This window comes from Herpailurus yagouaroundi, unplaced genomic scaffold, assembly GCF_014898765.1.
Source record: "Herpailurus yagouaroundi ecotype Mexico unplaced genomic scaffold, PumYag 211, whole genome shotgun sequence".
NCBI classification, from domain to species: domain Eukaryota; kingdom Metazoa; phylum Chordata; class Mammalia; order Carnivora; family Felidae; genus Herpailurus; species Herpailurus yagouaroundi.
In genome coordinates, this window is record NW_024412442.1 from 3,445,221 (window position 1) to 3,469,123 (window position 23,903).

General features: G+C 39.3%; 1 protein-coding gene across 21 annotated transcripts in view; it reads left to right on the forward strand.

The window, feature by feature from the left end:
* The window catches only part of PCDH15 (protocadherin related 15), a 1,259,847-nt gene that overhangs the window by 926,086 nt on the left and 309,858 nt on the right, over positions 1-23,903 (forward strand). For all 21 annotated transcript variants that reach the window (XR_005784343.1, XR_005784344.1, XR_005784345.1 and 18 more), the window contains one exon: positions 19,019-19,212. Coding sequence is in view for 18 of the 21 variants with exons in the window: in XM_040454209.1 (XP_040310143.1) it covers positions 19,019-19,212 (194 nt within the window). In the remaining 3 variants the exon portion in view is untranslated. The remainder of the gene's footprint in view (positions 1-19,018; positions 19,213-23,903) is intronic.

Here is a 23,903-nt window from a genome sequence, read left to right on the forward strand (position 1 = left end):
CCCCAAAGCTTTCCCAGTCAGTTTAGAAAAAGCCTCATTCTACAAATACATTTTGTTTCGCTTCAGAATTCCCACTGCCATTCAGAGTGTTATCCCCCAGGGCCCTCTCTCTAAGTCCACAGTTTCAGCCAGGCTACGCCTGTATTGCACTTCATGTAGAAAACAGTCCAATGGGGTGCGTGGGTGGCTCAGTTGGTTGGGTGTCTGCCTGCAAGCGGTTCATGAGTTCAAGCCCTCGAGATCCCTGCCGACAGTGCCTAACCGGCTTCGGATTCTCTATAAAACCCCCCTCCCTGCCCCTCTCCTGCTTGCTCTCTCTCTCTCTCTCTCTCTCTCTCTCTCTCTCAAAAATAAATAAACACTGAAAAATATATACTTTAGGAAGCATTCTGCACTGAAGATGTTGCTGATACATTTAACTTAGGCTGTGTCACAGGTCACTGCATATTAGAGCTTGAAACTACTTTGAAAATATTTCTTGTTCATATCCTCATTCAATAAAGAATTTGAGTCGATACACTGATACATGATTGGTCCAAATTCACAACGTTTATAAGTGACAGAGTTGACACCGAATCCAGTTTAAAGACAAGAGATTCTGGGGGCGCCTGGGTGGCGCAGTCGGTTAAGCGTCCGACTTCAGCCAGGTCACGATCTCGCGGTCCGGGAGTTCGAGCCCCGCGTCGGGCTCTGGGCTGATGGCTCAGAGCCTGGAGCCTGTTTCCGATTCTGTGTCTCCCTCTCTCTCTGCCCCTCCCCCGTTCATGCTCTGTCTCTCTCTGTCCCAAAAATAAATAAACGTTGAAAAAAAAAAATTAAAAAAAAAAAAAAAAAAAAAAGACAAGAGATTCTGGGGCCCAACTAGCTGTGTCCCCACGTCGGATCCTTATGTGTCTCCATACAAAGAGCTTAGTCATCTCTGCTTTCATTTTCTAACCTGAAAAAGGTGATAATTATAGTATCAGCTTCACAAAGGTGTTCCGAGCTTTAATTAGTTATATAAACTACTGCTACACTTGTACTTGAAAATATGTCTCATATAAATGTTATCTAGTTATTATTATTATTGAATTATTCTCATGCAATATATAAAGCATTTATGATTACTAATAACCTTTACTGCCTTATCTGTATATATCCTTCTCTGTTATGGGTACTAGTTAGTACTATGTGGAGGAACATACACACTACACATAAAATTATATATTAAAATGATTTTTCATAATTTCCAACATTATAAAGAAAATTAGGATAAACCCATGTCATATATCAATGCCTTTTGACAATTTATTTTATGTCAAATAATGACATTGTTCTCTGTGGTGAATGTGTGTGTTGTGTGTGTGTGTGTGTGTGTGTGTGTGTGTGTGTGTGTTTGGGTTTGTGATATCATGACTAACGTCTGAGGGGTATATTTATTTAAAATCTTGGTGGAATTTAGTATTTCAGCAAATACCTGATAGATTTGATGAGCAAACCTTACAAAAATGTAAGCATATTTTTACATTTGTAAAAAAAATTTCATTTATTTTTGGTATTTGAAACAATTTAAATTTTTTAAATTTATCTTTAACATTTATTTTTGAGAGACAGAGACAGAACACAAGCAGGAGAAGGGCAGAAAGAGAGGGAGACACAGAATCCAAAGCAGGCTCCAGGCTCTGAGCTGTCAGCACAGAGTCCGACGCGGGGCTGGAACTCACGGACCGTGAGATCATGACCTAAGCCGAAGTCGGACCCTTAACCGACTGAGCCACCCAGGTGTCCCTGAAACAATTTAATTTTAATGAAGACCATACAATTTCTTACCCAAGCCCACTTGCTTTAGAATGAGAATATATGCCTAAAATCACAACTCTTAATTTCTATGGGTTAGTTGCCCATGTTGAATTCGAAACCTCATTACGCCATCTGTATTTTGTTCATGTGGATGAGATTTCGCACCTGTGAAAAAGCAACACCTTCCCTTTAGGTGCTCAGGTTTGAAAGCGGAGTCATTCCTGCCACATTATTTACTCCCTCCTCTCTGTCGGTTACCAAGTCCTACTGGTTCCTCCTTATGTACGAGCCAAATGCGCCTGCTCGAGTCTTTTCCCACAGGCTCCATCCTCCCGAGAGCTGCCTTCATCATTCATGCTGACCAGGCAGACCCTTCTGTGGGCTTCATTCTATCTCCTGTCTTCCCTTCTCCATTTGGCAGCCACAGGACTCTTGCAAACCTGAAAGCAAATCAATCATTGCCATGCTGATGCCTTTGGTGATTTCCCACAACTCTAGGAATAGAGGTCAGTCACTGTCTCACATGACCTGTCTGCTGATTACTCTCCAGTTTGATTCTTACCAACTGCTTTTCTCTTGTTCCTTGAATGCTTCTACTTCTATGCATATGCCGGTCATCATTAAGATCTCAGTTTAAGTGTCTCTTCCTCAAAGAAGCCTTCTAGGACTCCCTTCCTAAATTATACTCCCTCTGTTATCCCAGAGCATCCTGATTCTTCCTTCATAGCATATTTCAGAATTTCTTATTATAATGTTAATTATCTGTTTCTCACATTAATAGTTAATAAGCTCAAATGCAGCGTAGACTTGGTTAGTTTCTCTCTCTGTCTTGTTTCACTAGAGTTTGTATTCGACATCTGGCACAACACCTGGTACATAGTAAACCTTTTATACGTTTTTATTTAATGAACAAATGGATAAAGGGATTAATGGATGCGGGTAAAATACGTGTTCTTTAATTTATTGTATGGCTGTTGGGAAATTATCTATATTTCAGGTTAAAGTGATTTAAAAACTAATCAACTAAACTTCAGGTGTATTTGCATTCTTGAATAGCATCCTAGAATATAGTACTTTCTAGCTTGATTAGTCAGAAGAATTTTTCCAGTGAAAGCTCTTGAGAGGCTAAACAATCTGACAGAAAACATGTCATGAGAAAGTAATCACATATGCTTTTAGAGAAGCAAAGGGGAATAATTAACACACTTACTGGAAAATCATTCATTGTGTTGAGTATCATAAGGAGAAAAGGAACCACTAAGATTTAATTTCTGACCTTCAGTCATAGGGAAAAAGGGAATATAATATTTTTTGTTTTATCATGGTGATAAGTATGGCTCGGATAATCCAGTTGAACATTATGAAATGTTTTAACTTGTAAATGGCTCTTAAGACCCCAAGAGTTATGTTGTGTAGAGTAAGCTTTCCCATTTGATAAACTTGGGGGAAATATTAATGAAATCAATACAGTGATCACCAACATCTGCATTTTTAACTTGTATATGTAAAAATTAATTCTTGCATTTGGCTTTTATATTATTTTTCAATCATCATCCCCCTTCCCTGATACATAAAGAAACCCAGATTTTCAAAGAAAATCTATTTGTAAAGGCAATTAAGTTAATTTACTTTTATATTTATCTAGCATGTTTTGGATTGTCACAGTGAAAGCTGTCCGTGGTGAATTTCAATAAGCAATGCTTAAATGCGTGCATCTTTATAAAGCTTTTTGTTTAATTGTATGTGATTGCTTTTAATATCATCTACATTGTACATTTTAAATTCTGACAATATTCTCATCATTACAGTTCTACATATTTCTGGTTTACTAGGTAATTGATTTGGAACTTAGAAACTGGAAGAAACAAAATGTTTAATATATATATTTTTTTCTTTATACCAAAGTATGTTAGCTTTTTTTTCCAGCTATTGTTTCAAACAAAGAATAAAGGTCTCTTCTCCCCTCAACTCCCTCTTGCAGTAAATTATGCTACAATGTCAAAGCATAATCATTTGAGTATAAGAAAAATACTTGCATATTGAGACATTTCAAAGATAGGGAATCTTAGGAAAAAGCCAATATTTCAAATAGAACAGTAGAGATTTCTTGGAAGCATAGTAAACTTCCTCATTCAGTTTGGCAAATAAAACAAGCAAAAATACCATTGAGCAAGCCCTAATATACATGCATGTTAAAACACATGTTAAATATGTATTTTCTTAGACAAATTATAATTTAATTTATATAGATTTTTATGTGCCTGGTGCTAACCTAGATGCTCTGGAAAAGGATGAAGAAAGTGCTAACCCCTGAGGAGTTCCATATATATTGTAAGAGGTCATCTCCATTCACAGTGGAGTCACCAGAAAATATCTCAAACCGGGGCACTAGGGAGCTCAGTCGGCGAAGCATCCGACTTCGGCTCAGGTCATGATCTCGTGGTTCATGAATTCAGGCCCCACATCGGGCTCTGTGCTGAGAGCTCAGAGCCTGGAGCCTGCTTCGGATTCTGTGTCTCCCTCTCTCTCTGCCCCTCCCCCGCTCATGCTCTGTCTCCCTCTCTCAAAAATAAACATTAAAAAAATTTTAAGAAAATATCCCAAACCATTATTGAATTTCTTTTAAGTTTATTTATTTATCTTGAGAGAGAGAGAGAGACAGAGAAAGAGAGGGAGGGAATCCCAAGCAGGCTTTGCACTGTCAGCACAGAGCCCAATATGGGGCTCAAACCCATGAACTGTGAGATCATGACCTGAGCCGAAATCAAGAGACAGACACTTAACCAAGTCAGCCACCCAGGCCCCACAAACCACTATTGAATTTTCTATATTACATGGAAAAGAATGAGAATATTATGAGTGTCCTTTAGAACATGAGTGGGGAGGATGGTCTGTTAGGGCCTGAGCAGCTGGGAAGGCTTCATTGCCTGAACCTATGAGGACAGTCAGTGCTCACAGGCAGGGAAGGGGGTGTGAGGTTATTGGAGATGGATGCGTACAACCAAAGGTAAGGGAGATACCACTCCGAATGCCGGTGGAGAGGAGAGGAACTGAATGGTAAAAGTTTTGCCTTTCTGTCACTAAGCCAAGTGTGCATTGCTTTATTCCCCAAGTCCCTGTCTTTATAGGCATTTCTGCCTATAGGCAATTCAGCATTGTAGACAGTGGAAGATTTATTAAAGAAGTATTTTAGACAGGGTCCTTCAATTGATGAGTTAAGGCATGGGCTATGACAACTTATGGAAGCCAACTTTGAGGAAATCTGTATTCGAGGTAATGAGGTAGGAACTGAGCATGAGAGAACGTACAAGCTTGAAAGCATCTAAGGTCTACAGTTCACAGTCTTAGAGTTTGAGTAATGAGATTCAGTGAGCCTCTACACAAGGATTATGAAGTTGCCACAGAAAGGGAGCAAGCCCTCCAAATTCTCAGGCAATATAAAGAAACACTTTTAAAAGTCTTACTGTTGCAGCTTTATTCTTGGGCTTTTTATCGGGGATAGGAACACCTAAGAGAGTAACCATCTCCAGTAACAACCCTTTTAATGGTCCCTAAAATATTAATGATCATGGTGGTGTTAATGGTGTTCATACCTCCTCCTGAATTATACACCTGAAAGATACCTTTGCTAAACACCCACTCAACTGACGTGACTGCCATCTTAGATTAGTCTGGGACGTGCCCAACAGGAGAGGGCTGACTAGTAGCCCCATATGCTTTTTAGCTTCAAAGTTCACATTAAGGCTGCAGAGAGCATGATGTGGAGATGACTAGATTGCCCAGTTTGCTTGACCGGAGGCAATGGTCTTAGGTTCAGACTGACTGCCAACCTTGAGATCCAATAGGCCTCTTGTAGCTCCAAGTTTATTTAGCTTCAGGTTAGGATACAGAGCAGTTAACAATGTAACTTGTATGACAATAGCCTAGTGGAAGTCTTGTGTCTAAATATAATTTCTAATGTCTTCTAAATCAACCACACTCAGGGTATTTTACCCCCTTGATACATATACCTGAGGCATTCTCCTGAAATTTTTGTTATAGCAACTTCTATAATACCTAGTAAATAAAAGCAGACTTCCTAGAACACTGGTAAGCACGAGAATATCTTTTATCCAGTAAGGAGTTAGAATTCCCTCTGCAAAATACATTTCCGACTATATCTTTCCCTAAGTAGATTATCTAATATTTCTTCAACATTTTAAAGATTAGTTATTTCCTTCATCCGTTTTTACTTACACTTTTTCGTAAGTGTTAATTGTGATATTCAACTCTGTATGAAAGTTTTTCAAACATAAATTAACATAAATTCTTTCTCCAACAAATCTCTCTCCACGGTTATTACCTAGCTGGTGAGTTTTAGGTTGCCTTTCCAAATAATCTTTCTATCCAGGAGATCAATATCCACTCAAGTTTCCTTTTGATCTGACTGTATAAGTGAACCGGAAATCCTTTATTATATCATAGAGCTGAGGCCAAGAAGTTAAACGTTTAACACAGCACACTTCAATTACTATTGCTATGTTATTTTCTCCACTTTCCAAAAAAAATCAGGTTTTTCTCGCATATCATGCATTTTTCAATACCAGAGTAAGCAGTAGAGACTATCTCTCAGGAAACTCTGGGTTTCATCTGGTCTGGCATCATAACCATACACCATCCCCCAGGTATAAGTTTTCACAAACATAAGCTTCTGGGCATCATCTTAGCGTACCAGGCATTTGTCTCTCATGCGACAATACCGTGTTGACCCCGAATCTGTCCAAACCACACAAAAGGTACCCTGGAGAGCTACATTTCCAAGTGATCCCAGGTGGGTCTTATACGTTGGCTTCATACAAAAGCCAAATGCAGTGGCCTCCTCTAGCATCAGCCACAACTCAATATCACATCTGAGAGGAGCCATTGACAGGGTTATATTCTTGCTCTGAAGTGTTCTCTCAGAGAAAAGTATAACGATATGCTTCCTTTAAATCTTTGTTTATTCTCATTCCATATTCCACATTTTTACCTGGTTTACCTTTTATTACTTTTCTTAACACAGGCTCAGCATTCCAGAGTGGGATTTGCTGATTGTGTTCTACCTTTGTTCCCTAAGGCTGATGTTTCCTTGCCTTCCAGAACTTTCCCTTCTGTCCATTCCCAGGAAGAAGGGGTAGGTTTGAAAAGGTGTCCTGGAATAACATGGAGCTGAAGACAATTACCTGAGAGTAGAGGAGGTCATAGTGGTTTCAAAGATAGAAACACCTGTTTATGAAATACAACCAAGACCTAAACTTTGAAATGTGCATTGGAAGGAAGAAGGAAAGAAAGGAGAAAAGTGAATCAAATCACAAGACAAGGAATGAATAATTAGATTAGTTCTGGTCGGCCTGAATGATATCCTGTCAATGCATTAGAAAGGCAAAATGGGTAAGGATGGGTAAAGATTCTACATTCCTTCGTAATCTTGGAGAGCATCATTGAGCATAATTTACATGTCCTAATACACATTCATCATCAGGGTGATTTTCTAGTAAATTTAGACACTTATGTAACAGTGACCACAATCCAGGTCCAAACATCGTCATCACCCAGAATGGCTCCTTGTGCCTGCTTGCCGTTAATACTTCCCCCAGCCCTGACCCTGGGACCCTAGTTCTGCTTTTTATCTCTAAAAAAATGTGCCTTGTCTAAAAATCTCAAAAATATGGAATTGTACAACATGCGGTAATCTTTTTCGGGGGAGGAGAGGTGGTGTCTTTCATTTAGCATGACTCAATAGTATATTTAGTAGCAGCACTGTGACTGTATTTAGCCATCTATGTTGTAGCATGACTCAGTACTGTAGTTCTCTTTCTTGGAATTTCTCAGTAGTCTTCCATTGTATAAAAACACCAGGTTTTATTAATCTGTTCAGCAACTGATGAACATTTGGACTGTTCCAGTTTTGGAGAATATGAATAACGTGGCTATGAATTCTCTGTAGGCCTTCCTATGGACACACACTTTTTTATTTCTACTGGGTGTATATGTAGATACCTGGAGTAGACTTGCTCAGTCATGTAAGAGATACTCACTTACCTTTTCAAGAAACTGCCAAACTCCTTTCCAAAGCGACTGTACCGTTTTACATGTCCACATCATCACAGACGCTTGGTATCGTCAGTCTTTATTAAGCCCACCATAGCAGGTACCTTGCCATATCTCATTGTGGTTTTAATTTTCATTTCCTGAAGGAGTCTTGATTTTGAGATCTTTTCATGTGCCTGTTAGTGATTTTTCTATTTTTGATATAATGTCTATTCACATCATCTGCCCATTTTCTTATTTGTACTGCTTATCTTCTTCATATTGACTTGTAATTCTTCTTTGTAAGTTATGACCACAAGTCCATTATCCGATATATGATTACCACATACTTTCTCAAAGTCTGCGTTGTGTCTCTCATATTCTTAGCAGTGGTTTTAAAAGACCAAAGCTTTTAATTTTGAGAGAGTTTAATTTATTATTATTTTTTCTTTTTTGTGTATCATGCTTTTGGTGTGATTTTTGAGAAGGTTTTGCCAAGTAAGTTCATGAACATTTTCTGTTATCATCTGTGAGGCTCATACTCTTAGCTTTTATGTTGTACAAGTGATCCATTTTAAATGCTGTGACATAAAGGTTTCAGTTCATCTCTATTTTTTTAATCTTCTGCATAGAAATATCTAATTGTCTCACCATGTAAAAACTATCTTTTCATCCTTGAATTACCATGGTATCTTTGTTGGGAATCAGTTAGCCATAAATGGAAGAGGTTATTTCTGAACTTCTGTTCCATTAATCTATATGTTTACTTTATTCCTAAACCACATTGTCTTGATTATTGTAGGTTGATAGTATATTTTGAAATCATCTAGTATAAGTCTTTTTAAATTATTTATCTTTTCCAAAATTCCGGTGGCTATACTGGGTCCCTTATATTTCCATAGAAATTTTAGGATTAACTTGACAAATTCTAGAAAACAAAGCCTGATAAGGATATTGGTAGAGGTTATAGTGAATTTATAAATCAAATAAATTGTGGAGAATCTCCATCTTAACAGTATTGAATCTCTCAATCCATGAACATGGACTCTCTTTCCGTATACTTTTACATTTATCTCAGCAATGTTGTAGATTTTGGTGTGTACATTTTGCACATATTTTGCTAAATTTATTCATAGTTATTTTGTCATTTTTGAAGCCATCATGGATGGAAATATTTTATTTTGGGATTGCTCACCACAAATGTAAAAAAAGAAAGAAAATGCAACAGATTTTGTTTAGCCTTGGTAGTCATTTGCTAGCTTTCATGGTTTCCTGTAGATTACTTAGCATTTTCTACATAGATAACCGTATCTTCTTCAAATAAGTATGGTTTTACTTCATCCTACCAATCCAATGCCTTTTATTGTTTTTGTTCTTTTACATACTTTATTGCACTGCCTGGAACCTCCAGTACAATGTTGAATAGAAGTGGTGAGAGCATCCTTTTTATGCTCCTTTAAGTATAATGCCAGCTTTTGGTGGCTTTGTAGATAGTTTTTGTCACGTTGAAGTTTCCTTCTATTTCTAGTTTGTTGAATCACCTTTTTTGTAAATGGACAGTTTTACCAATTGCTTTTTCTGTATTTATTGAGATTATCATGTGTTTCCATCCTTTGTTTCATCAATATGATGTATTATATAAATGATTGAATGTCTTTATTTTGCCTTCAATTTGAAGGATTGTCTCACCAGATAGATATATTATACTTGGTTGACAGAGGGTGGTTGTTTTTCATCCCAACCCTTTGAATGTGTCATTCCTATGCTTACTGACCTCTATTATTTGTAATGAGAAGTCAGCCGTGAATGACACATTGTTTCCTTTTATGAAATGAGTCCTTATTTTTTTCTGCTTTTAAGATATTCTTTGTGTTTCAGCAATTTGGGTGTGATGTGTCTAGGTGCACTTCTTGTTTGTATCTATTATTCAGATCCATGGACCTCTTAGTTCTTGACAGAAACTCTCTCCCTGAGCAAACTTTAGTTCAGCTATGGTGAGCCTTTTCAATTAGGCCTCATGGTTGGGCCTTGTCTTTGGTGGGCCCAGCCCAGTTTCAGCAAGAATCCTGTTCCTCTTGTTATAGACAGCCCCTAACCTCAGTATCTGATCAAATCCCTCATCGCCTACCCTGGTATCTGATCCCCCTTGCCTGCCTTCTGCAAAAATCCTGCTAAGTTGTTTTAACAAAAATCCCCCTACACTTGATGTCTTCCATTAATAATTTTCCATCCACTCTGGTCAATAGCTGGAAGTCCTCAGCTGCCTTTACCGCAGCTGGAGTTGAGCTGAACCCTCCTTCTCCCCTATGCTGATAGTCCTGACACATATCACAAAGGGCCTGGACGATGCCTTCCTTACCATGTTAGCAAGTGTCAGAATAATTTTTTAACGATCTCTAGATTTATTTTTTAATTACCACGTTTGTTTTAACCCTATATTGTAGTACTTCTGGATCTCGATATGAACTATGAAGTGTTTTTGTTTTCTTTTAATAACATATACAGACTTCATCTGCTGAACCTGTCTCTGTTAGGTTTGTGACTCCTAACGTCTGTCCATGATTTTTGCTTTGATTCTTATTTTCAATTTTTAGCTGGCTTTTTAGGAGTTGTTCTTGTTTCTCTATATCTTAATGCCAGCCAGTGATTTCCACTGAGGTTTGCACAAACACCTTTACCGGTTGATCTGAGCGGAGGTTGGGCCGAGCACAGAACGTTCAGGCCGTGCTCAGGGTGTCCTGTCGGCATGGAGATTCCCCAAGCCTTCCCATGTCTCCTGTCTGCATGCCAGTAGTTTCAGACATGAACAGAGCCTGTATAGCCCTTCTATTGGGCTCTCATTATCTGTATTTTCTGCTAAATTTCTGGCTTGGTCCCAGCTTACTTCAGCTGAGACACCCCCAACTCCACAACTCCTATGGGCAGAGCTGAGAAGTTTCCTCACTCATTTCCCACTGTGCTTCAGTCTTTTTTTTTTTTTTTTAATATAATTTATTGTCAAACTGGTTTGTTCTTGGGTCTTTTAATACCACACCAGATTCTGTCTATCTTGTATTAAAGCAGATCTGCTGCTTTTCATGGCCAGTCCTGCTTTTATAAACCTGTGCCAAACCTTCTGTACCTGAGGGATGTGGGGGGTAGAGTGACACCCAAGCACAAAGGCCACTGACCCCTGCTTTCCTTCCCTCATGTCGCAACAGTTTTTCATGAATAATTTCTCTCAATTCTCTACTTCAGTGAATTTGTAGAGCCCTAAGTGGTGTTTTTGATAATTTTGCTTAGATTGTTACTTTTTGGGAAAGGGATTATCCAGCCTCCTCCTACCACAAGAGCCAGAAGCCCTGCCTCCTGGATGCCCCTTTGAAAGAGCAGTTTCAGTCAGGAGTAGTGATGGGGCCACGTGTATTGTATAAAGGAAGGAATAGAATTTTGAAAATAGGGATTTCTGTGATGAATTGGCGAGAAACACATGAATCAAATAACATAAAGGCATTGTATTAACAGGAAGAAAGCACTTTTGTTTTCTTTCTACTGAAATAATTTCAGTGAATATTTTCATGAATCAGTTACAAGTCGTGATTGTAATTTATGTTTATCAGAGGAAAATTCCATATATTTTTATATCACTTCTATGCAAATGTATTCATTTTACAAGACCCTACACTTCATACTAGACATCGTCTATGTGTCTAATAAGAACTGTAAGATAACAGATGTGCTGGGGCACTGAGTCCTTGTTCTGCTGAATTAAATAATCAAAGGGGATTATTTCAGTAATCCCTTACTGTCTGAAGAGAATTGGAAAATCACAAATTGTTTAGCAAAAGCATAATTCTGCAACATATTACACAAGCCTTCAAGAACTGCACTTGTGACATTTTCACAAATAGGCCAAGAGAGAAACAGAAGAATAACCTACATTAAGTGCAAAATACAAAATGAAAGGAATCCGGCATGACATACTGGGAAACAGAAGTGAATGTCGGGTGGCCCAATGCGGTCTTGTCTGCCTTGGCTAAAACTCAAACTAGACCAGCCCCAGACACTGTCTGAGGTTCTTGAAATGACATAGAGTGCCTTTCACGGTGAGTATTTCCTAAGGAAGTCCTCACCGCAGCACCATCCCTGTATACTCTCCAGGTGAAATGCACTGGAGGCTGGAATACCAAGAAATTCCTTATTAATAGATTATCTCCCTTAATAATAAAAAGCACTAGATTGAAACGGATATCCAGGTGGTGAGGGTCCCAGAGTGAACACTTTGCATCATCAGGTAGCAGAAGGCTATGGGAGAGCTGGGGCCTGTGTGCGCCACAGACAAGTACGGCCACATTCTTCATTATCGGACTGGTGTCTGTGCTGTTGACCACAACTTTTCCTCCTTCAAATTTATTTTGTTCTCTAAGTCAGGTGTGAACGTTTTGATCCATTTTTTGGAGATAAGCACAGTTGTAATTTTTGTCATAAATAAGAACCATTCAATGAGTTCACCGCTATTCTCTGTAAACTTCTGACCCACCATGATGGCACTCTCTCTGGATTTTCCTACCATAAGGATCAGATCTCAAATACCAGTAAATCCTTTCAGTATTCAGTTGTCACACACTGATTCAAGTTCATCACTTGCCTCTACATGTCGCCCTTCTTCGTCACGTGTTACTCTTTCTCCAGGTCATCACATTCAGGGTCCCCAAGACCCTTATCCACTGCCCTTTCCTCAGGGTCCTCGCACATGCCCTTCCCTTTTCCAATGACTGTGTGTAATCCATCTTCTTCAATCATGCGCCCATCTTTCACTCCCAACTTCCATGTGACCCATGCCAATGGGCTCTCACACATACCCTGTAGCTCACTCACTGTTTATGTTCATTTCTAGTAGTACTTGCCACAGCATGTCAGTATAGATGCCCTAGTTTTATTAATAATTTTCTTCTGTTGGAGTGCCTGGGTGGCTCAGTCGGTTAAGCGTCTGACTTCAGCTCAGGTCATGATCTCCCAGCTTGTGAGTTCGAGCCCCGCATCGCTCTCTGTGCTGACAGCTCGGAGCCTGGAGCCTGCTTCCGATTCTGTGTCTCCCTCTCTCTCTGCTCCTGCCCTGCTCATGCTATGTCTCACTCAAAAATAAAAATAAAAAAAATAAAAACAAAATAAATAAATAACTTTCTTCTGCCGATGGTTAATTCCAAACATAAGGAGAAGAAAGGAGGGGAAAGGAGGAGAAGAAAGAGGAAGAGGAGGGGAGGACGGGAGGAGGAGGAGAGGAGGGGAGGGGAAAGAAAGAGGAAGAGGAGGGGAGGAGGATAAGGAGGGGGAGGAGGGAGGAAGAGAAGGGAGACAGGGAATAGGAGGAAAAAAGAGGAGGAGGAAAGAGGAAGGAGAAGGAGGAGAGCCCACTTTTTCTTGACCACCTTTAGCTTACCGCCAGCTCCTAGCACAGCGCAGTGCTTAGGACCATTGTATGTTTTCATTAATTTTTTAGAAATGAATGTTTTTCTCAAGATTATTATTTTCCCTAATTTAAGTTCAGGAATTAATTCTGCTTTTATGATTATCACCAAGTGATCTCAGTTGGCTTACTTCTATAACTCTTGTGGAAGGATACAGAACTTTCCAGACTCTTCTAAACTCGGCTTTACATGTTTTCACATGCCATCAATTCAAAATTCACTTTGCAAATTGAACTTCATTTTAAAAAGAACTAAACATGAGTATTTATGACTTTACCTTGGACTAAATATCTACAAAACTTACACACACGTCTCGAGTTTTTTGTCTGGTTTGAATAGTTAACATGAGTAATAACAGGAGGAAGAAAGACATTCTAAGAAGCATACATTTTTATAAATTCTTAATTATTTAGATAATTTGCTTTGTTTAAAAAAGAATTGCTTTACTACAGGGAAATATATACTTGTTATTTATCTGTGTATACCTATTTTTTTATTACTTTTTAAATAGCTAATCATGATTTCTACACAAGGGCAACTCTACGACTTGCGTAGCGTGACCCTTGACCATTGTCGTGAATAATCATACATTAGATCAAAGATGGTTGATGTATTAATGACCACATGGCACCACACAGCAAAACCTCAAAGTACAAGACCCCTGAAGAATAGTCACAAAGGAAGCCAAGGAGAATAACTAGTCATAACATTTTTTTCCTATAATATTTGTTTTTTTTTAGGGTTGAATTAACATAATTTCAAAGTAAACTCGCTTTTTCTTTTTTTTTTTTTTTAAGTACATTTTTGGTTCATATATCATAGAAGTTCAGTGGTGAATTTGCCTCAGGCATAAGTGGAAAGAGTGTCATCACTGATATTTTCTCCCTGTTTCCTGGCATCATCTTCTTCTCATGGACCTCAGTCTTGGAAAGACCCAATGCAGACATAAACATGAGGAAAATGTCAGATATGAATTGACCAGTAGGGTCCTCAAGAAATGCAGAGCTACCCTCTCCTGTGGTTCCAGGAGTCACCCTAAGTATGCAGCCTGGATAACTTGCCAGTTGTGAAACCAAGCAGTGTCCAGGCCAGAATCTCACTCCCATTGCCGGAGCTAAGACCAGCCCCAGCCAAGCATGGGCTGTGAGGCGGTGAGCAGCTCTCCGAGGAAAGTGAGTGGCTTTTAGTAGAAGCAAGGTCCAGGATGCCCAGGAGGCAAAAACGTCAACTGCTCGACATACTTAGTCATGGTCACTTTAGCCACCATGCACGTAAAAATACCATGTTCACGCTTTACTATAGCTTAAGTCTGATGATTCTCTCTGTATGAACTATGACTTTTATTTAATCCTTTCTTCTATTGTGAGACTCCTATTTAAGTTTTTGTTCAGTTTATGACCCAACATTCTTTATATTTGTCTTTTTACATAAAGCCATATTTTTTCCATTTCTCAGGCACAAGAAAGAGATTGAAGAGAGAGATAAACCACAGCCAGACCTAGACAGGAATAACAGGGACAGATCAGAATGTTGTATTTATTTATTCATCTTTATCTTTATTTCTTGTGGCAGCGAGGGGTGGCTCGGGCTGTCTGGAGCACGCACATATAGGAATAGCAAGGAGGAGGCGGTTAGGGTCCTCCTAACGGGTGGGGGTTAGGGTCACACTTCATGAAGAGGACTGTAGCACACTGCAGAAAAGAGCTATAGACACACGACACGCAAGGTCTCACCATCTCAGTATCATAACGTTTCAGTAAAACGGTTACAAATCATGGATTTTATTTTAGTTTGTGGTAACTTGCAAGCGACACTTTGGCCTCTCCGTGTAAGTCAGCCCCTCCTCCATTCTCTTTGACTTAAGAGGCAGATTTCCCCTCTGCTTTGGGAATACCTTCAACACCTTCATCTCAGAGATCACTGATTGCAGTCCTTGGGGTGTGATTGAATGAAATCCCCACCACAGTGGAGTTGCTGAGCTCTTATGCAGGGGAAATTACCATTTTTTGGATATTCGGTCACTGTCTCCATTCCCTTTTCAAATCTTGGACCACCAATAATTTCTTCACAATAGTTTTGTTTGATGTGTGGGGACTCACTTATGTTGACTCTTAGCCCACTGTGTTAAGATTTAGTTCTAAAAGACTGAAAAGGAGTATCGAGCTGTATACGTCACTTACACGTGGAACTGATTTGGGGCTTCTTTGTTAAAGTCTCTGCTTCCGGATGGTTTCTGTGGAGCTAGTGATGTTCCCTGAATATATCAGCTCCTCCGTGGTTGGCTGGCTGTGCAGTTTGGGGACTGTTTTTCTCATCTGTGCGTTGCCGTCCTATTTGGTATTTATAGCACCTTCCAGACGGGTGCCTTCCTCAATTTAATTATTATCCAGTTTATCCTCCTTTCTGACATCATTCATGAAAATGTTAAATAAGACCGGCCACGATACCTACGTCCCCCCAGCACGCCCCTCAACACTTCTTAAATTGATGCCTTGCCATTAATCATTAAATTCCTTTAGCCAACTTAAGTCCCAGGAAGAGTGTTAATATTGAATCCAGTTTGAGCTACATTTTAATTAAGATTTCCTGAGACATTATGTTAGGTGATTTACTATAATCAAAATTGATATCTCCTCTGCTCCTCCACCCACTAATTTTCTAATTTTACCCACATATGAAAGAGAATTGAGTTGGTCTGGCTTGAATAGTTCTCCATAAATATACATCACTCATCTTCTCTGTTTCTGCAAATAGTTTCCTTCTCCCTTGCCTTTAGGACCATGTCAGTCATCCTCCCATAAGTCCAGAATGATTTTATAAAATGCTTTTCCTTCTGGCAGCCACATCTGTCCACCCCCAAATCTCAGCTAACTGAATGCCAACCTCTCAAATTCCCTTCTTTCCTCTCAATTATTTTTGTAGCTGCTGTTTCTATGCACATTATCATTCTAAATGCAGTTGATAATGACAATAGGAACATAGTATGCATAGCATTTCCCCTTAGGCATGATGGTGTGTGTAAAGTACTTTGTTTACATTTTATTAGGGTAGGGAACATGGAATTTGGGCATTAATTAACACAGCGTTCTTAAAACTGAATGCAAGTGAAAATTAGGGACTAGAAATTGATATAAAAATGTCACAAATTTTTTTCTATAAATTTTTTTTTTTTAACATTTATTTATTTTTGAGAGACAGAGCACGAGCAGGGTATGGGCAGAGAGAGAGGGAGACAGAATCCAAAGCAGGCTCCAGGCTCCAAGCTGTCAGCACAGAGCCTGATGCAGGGCTCAAACCCAGAAATGTGAGATCATGACCTGAGCCAAAGTTGGACATTTAGCCGACTGAGCCACCCAGGCGCCCCTCTGTAGTTTTATTTATTACAATTATATATTTTTTTCTTTATTCAACAGGAACCTTTCTTTAAGTTTAAAGTTACTTTTTTTTAAGTTTATTTATTTATTTTGAGAGACAGAATAGTGAGCATGCATAAGGAAGGGGCAGAGAGATGGGGACTGACAATCCCAAGTAGACTCCAAGCTATCAGTGCAGAGCCTGACATGGGGCTTGATCTCATGAACCATGAGATTGTGACTTCATCAAGAAACTTTTGTTGTTTTCCCCTTATGTGTAAACTGTATGAGGTCAGCTTTCTTATCTCCATCCATCAGTTTTGGAATGATGAAGACAAAAAATTCTGTGTATGTTTGTAAAATGCATAAGATTTCCCAGTAGAATCTATTTTTTCTCCATGCCCCCCATCCCCACCGGGTACATTTATATTTATCAGCAAGTCAAAGAGGCTTATTTAGCACATTAGATTATTCTTACCTTAATTTTGCTTTATTAAATGAAATTATTAACTGCTTTCACACATAATAGCCCGAAACTAACTTGTATGCAGTAGTTTTAACAAATGTCTATAACCACATGTGAATTAGCCTTACAAATGCTCATGTGGTGTTATTTCAGGGCCTCTGAATTCAATCCCTTTTCTCAAAAAAATCTTTCTTGGGCTTGACAGTCTAATTTTTAATAAGATTTTCTACAATCGCAGATGCATTTCTGTGATTTTGCAAAAGTAATACCCTAGGCCTTTTGCAGTCTTTCATAAATCGGTGCAAATAAGATTTAAAGACCTTTCCTTAAACTAAATGTAAATAAAGAGGGTACAAGGACAAGAGACTTTCTGAGAGACAGAAGGAAAGTCTTATGGATGTAAAAATCAAGAGCAAAGGGAAGAAAGGGAGTAATGAAGGCCAACTTCGCCCACGTCATTTTCTCCAGTGTCACCAGGCAGTAATATGTGTTTATGTGTCCAGAACAGGAGGGAAGGTAGAGGAAAAAAATTAAATTTCCCATAGTGATATTAGATTTTCTGTTAGAGCTTTCCTCTTACTTCCTTTAGTAAATTAAAATAAAGATACTCTTCGAGATCCAAAACTTTTATCACTTTCATAAGAAAAAAAAATCCTTCTTGCCGTGATCGCTTCGGAATCCAAGCACTGTAGCATTGGCTCAAGAAACAAGAGTGAATGTGCCAAGAGATCTTTCTTTACCTACTTTTATTTTTAATGTTACTTTCTTTGTTTCTTTGGGGGGGTTTTGTTTTATTTGGGCTTTATTACAATAAACATTTTTTTTAATTTAAATTTTGGCTAGTTAACATGCAATGCAATGTTGGTTTCAGCATAATTCAGTGATTCATCACTTACTTACAACATCCAGGTCTCATCCTAACAAGTGCCATCCGTAGTACCCATTCCCCACCTAGCCCATTCGCCATCTACGTCCCTCTGTCAACCCATAGTTTTTTCTCTATCAATAAGGGTCTCTTGTGGTTTGTTTCCCTCTCATTTCTGTTTCTTCCCTTACTTCCCATATGTTCATCTGTTTTGTTTCTTAAATTCTACGTATGAATGAGATCCTATGATATTTGTCTTTCTCGATTGACTTATTTCACCAGGAATAATATACTTCATCCATAGGTCCATCCACACTGTTGCAAATGACAAGACTTCATTCTTTGTGATCACCGAGTAATACTCCATTATATATATATTACCACATCTTCTTTGTCCATTCTTCAGTCAGTGGACATTTGCACTCTTTCCACAGTTTGGCTATTGTTAACAGTGCTACTATAAACTTTGGGATACATGTGCCCCTTCAAATCAGCATTTTTGCATCCTTTGGTTAAATACCTAGTAGTACAATTGCTGGGTAATGGGGTAGTTCTATTTTTAAGTTTTTGAGGGACCTCCACACTGTTTTCTGGGCAGGCAGAGTGCCTGCCCCAGTTTGCATTCCCACCAACAGTGCAAAAGGGTTCCCCTTTCTCCACATCCTCACCAACTTCTGTTGTTTCCGGAGTTGTTAATTTTAGCCATTCCAACACGTGTGAAGTGGTATCTCATTGTGGTTTTGATTTGTATTTTCCTGATGATAAGTGATGTTGAGCATCTTTTCATGTGTCTGTTAGCCATCTGGATGTCTTCTTTGGAAAAGTGTCTGTTCACGTACTCTGCCCATTTCTTCACTGGATTTTTTGTATTTTGGATGTTGAGTTTGATAAGTTCCTTATAGATTTTGGATACTAACCCTTCATCTGATATGTTGTTTGAAATTATCTTCTCCTACCTTTTGCCTTTGAAAGCAAGCTCCTTTTGTTGGGGGAGTGGAATGACATGGTGGTGGAAAGTTAGTTGAGCCCCGAAGACTGATGTTGTGATTTCCCGTTCCAGCTCACCGCGGTGGATGCAGATGAAGGGTCCAACGGGGAGATTACCTACGAAATCCTAGTTGGGGCTCAGGGAGACTTCACCATCAACCGAACCACGGGGCTCATCACCATCGCTCAGGGGGTGGCGCTGACAGTGGGGCGCACCTATGCGCTCACAGTCCAGGCTGCAGACAACGCGCCTCCTGCAGAGAGAAGGTAATTCAGAGTGCAGGCAGTTTGCCTTCCGAGTGCCCGGTTACTCACTGGTACATCAGGGAAGCACAGCAAGCATTCGGTTACTCTACAGACCTCTACATTAGACCAGAAAATGACAGGGACAGGATTCTCAGGAACTGCATGTTCTTATGTGGTTATGTTGTGGGGAAAGGACAATAAAGACAAGATTCAGCCACAAAATAAGTAACCGTGATTTTACAGATGTGAGGGAGGCAGGTGTCTGCTCTTGGGTGGAAGTGGGGACTGGGAAATATCAGAAGCGTGTAGCAAATTTATTGCTGAAAGGCAAGGTTGATGACAGTACGAGGTCACAGACATAGCAGTGACATGAAATGTCTGGGGTTTGAAACCACCTCTCAACCTCTGAGTAACTGTTCAAATATATACATGTGGACATATATATACACATATATATTCTATCTGTATATATACAAATTCTGTGCATGCATATATATGCATGTATACAAGTATGTGTTCTCTATATATTCTATCTATAGGTTTATTATATAACTGATCATTTACCTGTAAAATATATCTATATGTATTCCATATATACATATACAAATATATAGATACATAGATGGTGTGAGAGAGTAAAAAGCAAAAGACTATTATAATGCATTTATCTAGTCCCCCACCTGAGATACCTTTTTTATTAATTCCTTGCTCATTTCCAGATTTCCAGTAAGCATTTAAAAATATATATAGATGGATGAATAGTAATTCATTCCTATACCTCCTGGGTTATTTCCCTGCTCACCACATATTCTGGGGTTCTTTCAATATGAATACTGAATAATTTCTTCAAAACTATTTTCACAGCTACATAATATTCTTCCATACGTATATAATACTGTGTTAGAAACCCACTATAGATGGAATTTTCAATTCCAGTTACTCTTTCACTGACAATGAAGAAATAAATGACACGGAACCTGTGTCACCTTGAATGTGTGCTGATATATTATTGCAGTAAATTCTCATTTACCAAACGGGATATACAATTGTAAGTTTTAGTGATAATGCCAAATTGTATTCCATGGGGCTCATGACAACTTACGGTTCTGTCAGGTCTGAGAGTGGATAAGTCTGCAGTCTCCCCAGCTATATGTCATATCCAACGTGGATTTTTGCCAATCTGATAGATAAAAATAACATCTATTTTTTTAATCCATGTCCTCATGAGTAAGTTTGAGTATGTTTCCTGTGCTTACATACAAGCCCATTCTGTTACTTTTTCTGTAAAGTCTGTGTTCATCATCGTTGTCCATCTCTCTATTGATATGCCAACCCCAGGTTACAATTATTTGCTATCCTCTATTAATGACTTTATAAATTCATGCTGTACGTTTAAATCATTGTTGCATTTGGAATTTATCCCAGGGTACCATAGGAGGTGGCAATCAGCAATTATAGTTTTAGACTATTCTGCCATTTTCTACATGCAGTATGTTAGATAGTTCACCTTTTCCCACCAATTTGAGATGTTGCATTTATTATATCATACACTTTCTCATTTATTTGGAGTTCACATGAAACTTTCTCTTCTATCCCATTAGTTCTTTTCACGAGCTATTGTCACAATTTTAATTGTTAATCTTTATTTTTGTTGTTGTTGTTGTTGTTAATGTTTATTTCTGAGAGAAAAAGAGACAGAGCATGAGTCAGGGAGGGGCAAAGAGAGAGGGAGACACAGAATCCGAAGCAGGCTCCAGGCTCTGAGCGGTCAGCACAGAGCTCAACGTGGGGTTTGAACCCAGGAATCACGAGATCATAACCTAAGGCAAAGTCAGAGGCTTAACCCACTGAGCCACCCAGATGCCCCAACTGTTTATGTTTTAAACTGTGCTTCATAATATGGTGGTGCTAACTTATCTCAGTGATGTTTTTCCCTAAAAGTGTCCTGGTTACTCTTTCTGTTAATGTTTTGACTATATGTAAGCTTGTTACATGAAGTTTTTAAACTACATTTTTATTAGAAACACATTCAACTTACAAATTAATTAGAGTTAAAATGAGTGTTTTTGATGTCGAGTATTTCTGTCCAAGAACTTTCTGTTTCTGTATCTGTCCTTGCTTTTGTGTCCTGTAGGAGTTTTTATTTTTTAAATATTTTCTTTTTTTTTTTTTTTCAACGTTTATTTATTTTTGGGACAGAGAGAGACAGAGCATGAACGGGGGAGGGGCAGAGAGAGAGGGAGACACAGAATCGGAAACAGGCTCCAGGCTCTGAGCCGTCAGCCCAGAGCCCGACGCGGGGCTCGAACTCACGGACCGCGAGATCGTGACCTGGCTGAAGTCGGACGCTTAACCGACTGCGCCACCCAGGCGCCCCTTTAAATATTTTCTTTATATGAATCCTGTGCCTTTCTTTCTTGGTCTGTTTCCGTATCTTTTGTTGTTATTATACGTAACAATATACAGTGATGTTATATATGTGAATTTTATTAATTTTAACCCACTTTGTTATTTAATTCTCTTATATTTTTGTAGTTTTCCAGTCAATTCTCTAGTGTTATCCAGGAATGTATTTTATAAACAGTAAAAATTGTGTGTCCTTCTTTCCATTTTTTCCCCTTTACTTTCATTTGCTAATTGTCTCAATAAAAATGCTTATCTTGTTTTTAACTCACATGGGAACATCTCCCAGGTTCCCCATTATATTAGTGTATGTTTAAAAAAAAATTTTAATTATGTCAAGAAAGTTTTTATTCCCATTTTATTGACTTTTTAAAATAAGAAATACATATCCATCATCTATGAAGACAGTAATGACTGTTGTCTTCAGCTAATCGTATAATGATTGATCTTAATATAGTTCCTGAACAAGTCTGTTTTACATTCTTGGTACGAATCCCACTGATGTTTTAATCTTGAATTAAACTGCTGGATTATGTTTATTTTATGTAGTGACAGGAGTCTGTGCTTTTTTTGAGAAGTTTTTATGAAGATTTGATGTAGTTGTTCTGATACCTCATAAAAGAAGCAAACAAAAACCACCAAAAATGCAGGGAAGAAATAACAAGTGTGATGGCAAGTGCAAATAAGTGCTAAACATCTCTAAAACCAGCAAATAAATCCAATTTGCTTCTGTGAGAAAAAGAAGTAAAAACTAAAAACATAATTACATGGAAAAAGCACCAGCTCACTTAGTCAAAAAAGGGAGAAAGTCCAATAATGGCTTCTAAGGAAATAATACAGCAACAGGAAACGAAAGGAATTGTAAGAGACAACTTTCCTTTAATATACGCAAAATTTGAAAACATGAATGAAATGGGTCATGTTTCCAGAAGATACGGCTTATCATTATGGATCCCAAAGAGGAAGAAATCAAAGAGATCCACCTCATAGAGGAAATAGAGGAAGTTTTCAAAGAGCCACGCCCCGAAACTGTGTCAAGGCCAGGCAGTTTGCCAAGAGGGCTGTAACACGACCAGTAACAGGGAGTCATTCCGCTTTGGCCACCCCTCCCCAGAGCACCCCCCATGCCCCCACACCCACTGGGCATGTCTCTTGCCTGTCACGGTGGAGATGCGGTAGGGCGCTCCCTGCTCCTCACGGATGTCTGTGCCCTGTTCCTCCTCTCCCTCTTGTCCTCCCGTTGAGTCTCATATCTCTACTCCCCGTCCTTGCTCCAGTCACCTGTAGATGACAGGCCCCTTGACATCAGTTCCTCTTCTCTCTAACTTCATCTCCCACCATCATGTACAGACGTGCAGGGATCCTCCACAGGAATTTCATTCACAGCTGTATAACATTCACTGCCACAGTACCTGCGTCAAAACTTCTCAGGGTCTCATGGCCAGGCTTGCAGCTGCTGTGTTCAAACACCCCGGAGCCATCCTCAGTGCCTTCTCTCTCTCAGACCCCAAGTACAATCTGAGCCGTACCCTAGAAACAGGTTCAGAAACCGACAATTCCCTGCTCTCCTTATCGGCATCCTGGTCCAGGCCCGCTGTTGTGCCCCAGTGTGGCCCCAGGGGTCCAAACCTCTTCTAAACTTCTGCAGTGCACCTTGAGTCCCTCCTCTGTGCGGGGGCCGGAGTGATCCTAGCAACACGGGAAGCACGCTTTCAGGCTCTCCTGGGGTCTCACATCTGACTCAAAGACAATGACAAAATCTTTAAAGGCCAGTGGAGCCCAGCAGTTTCCAGCTGCCCCCAGACACAGTACACTACGTAGGGTCACCTCTTCATAGTAATGTCATGTCCTGCTCCCCCGGCTTCTCTTAGTCCACTCCAGCCCTCATGCCATCTCCCCTTGTCCCTGAGGCCGGCAGCTGCCTTCAGACCTTCAGCCTTGACTTTCCTCTCTCAGCCTGGATGGCTCTTCCTCCCATTTGTCCACAGATCATTTCCTTCTGACCCCTACCCCTTCTTTCCAAATCTTTTCCAACAAACTACTTACAACTGCAACAGACTCTCCATGCTTCCACACCCTTTGTATCTACTGCACTTGTCACCATGGGACAAGCTATTGTGTGCCTTCGTTTAGGATATGACGTCTCTTGTGCGCCCAGCCTCCTCTCCACTGCAATTTTAGTTCACAAGGACAAGAATTGCTCTCATTTGGTTGTCTCTTGTGTCTGCAGAAGCCAAAACAGTTCCTGGAATGCCCTAGGTTATTAAATATATATATATATATATATATATATATATATATATATTTAA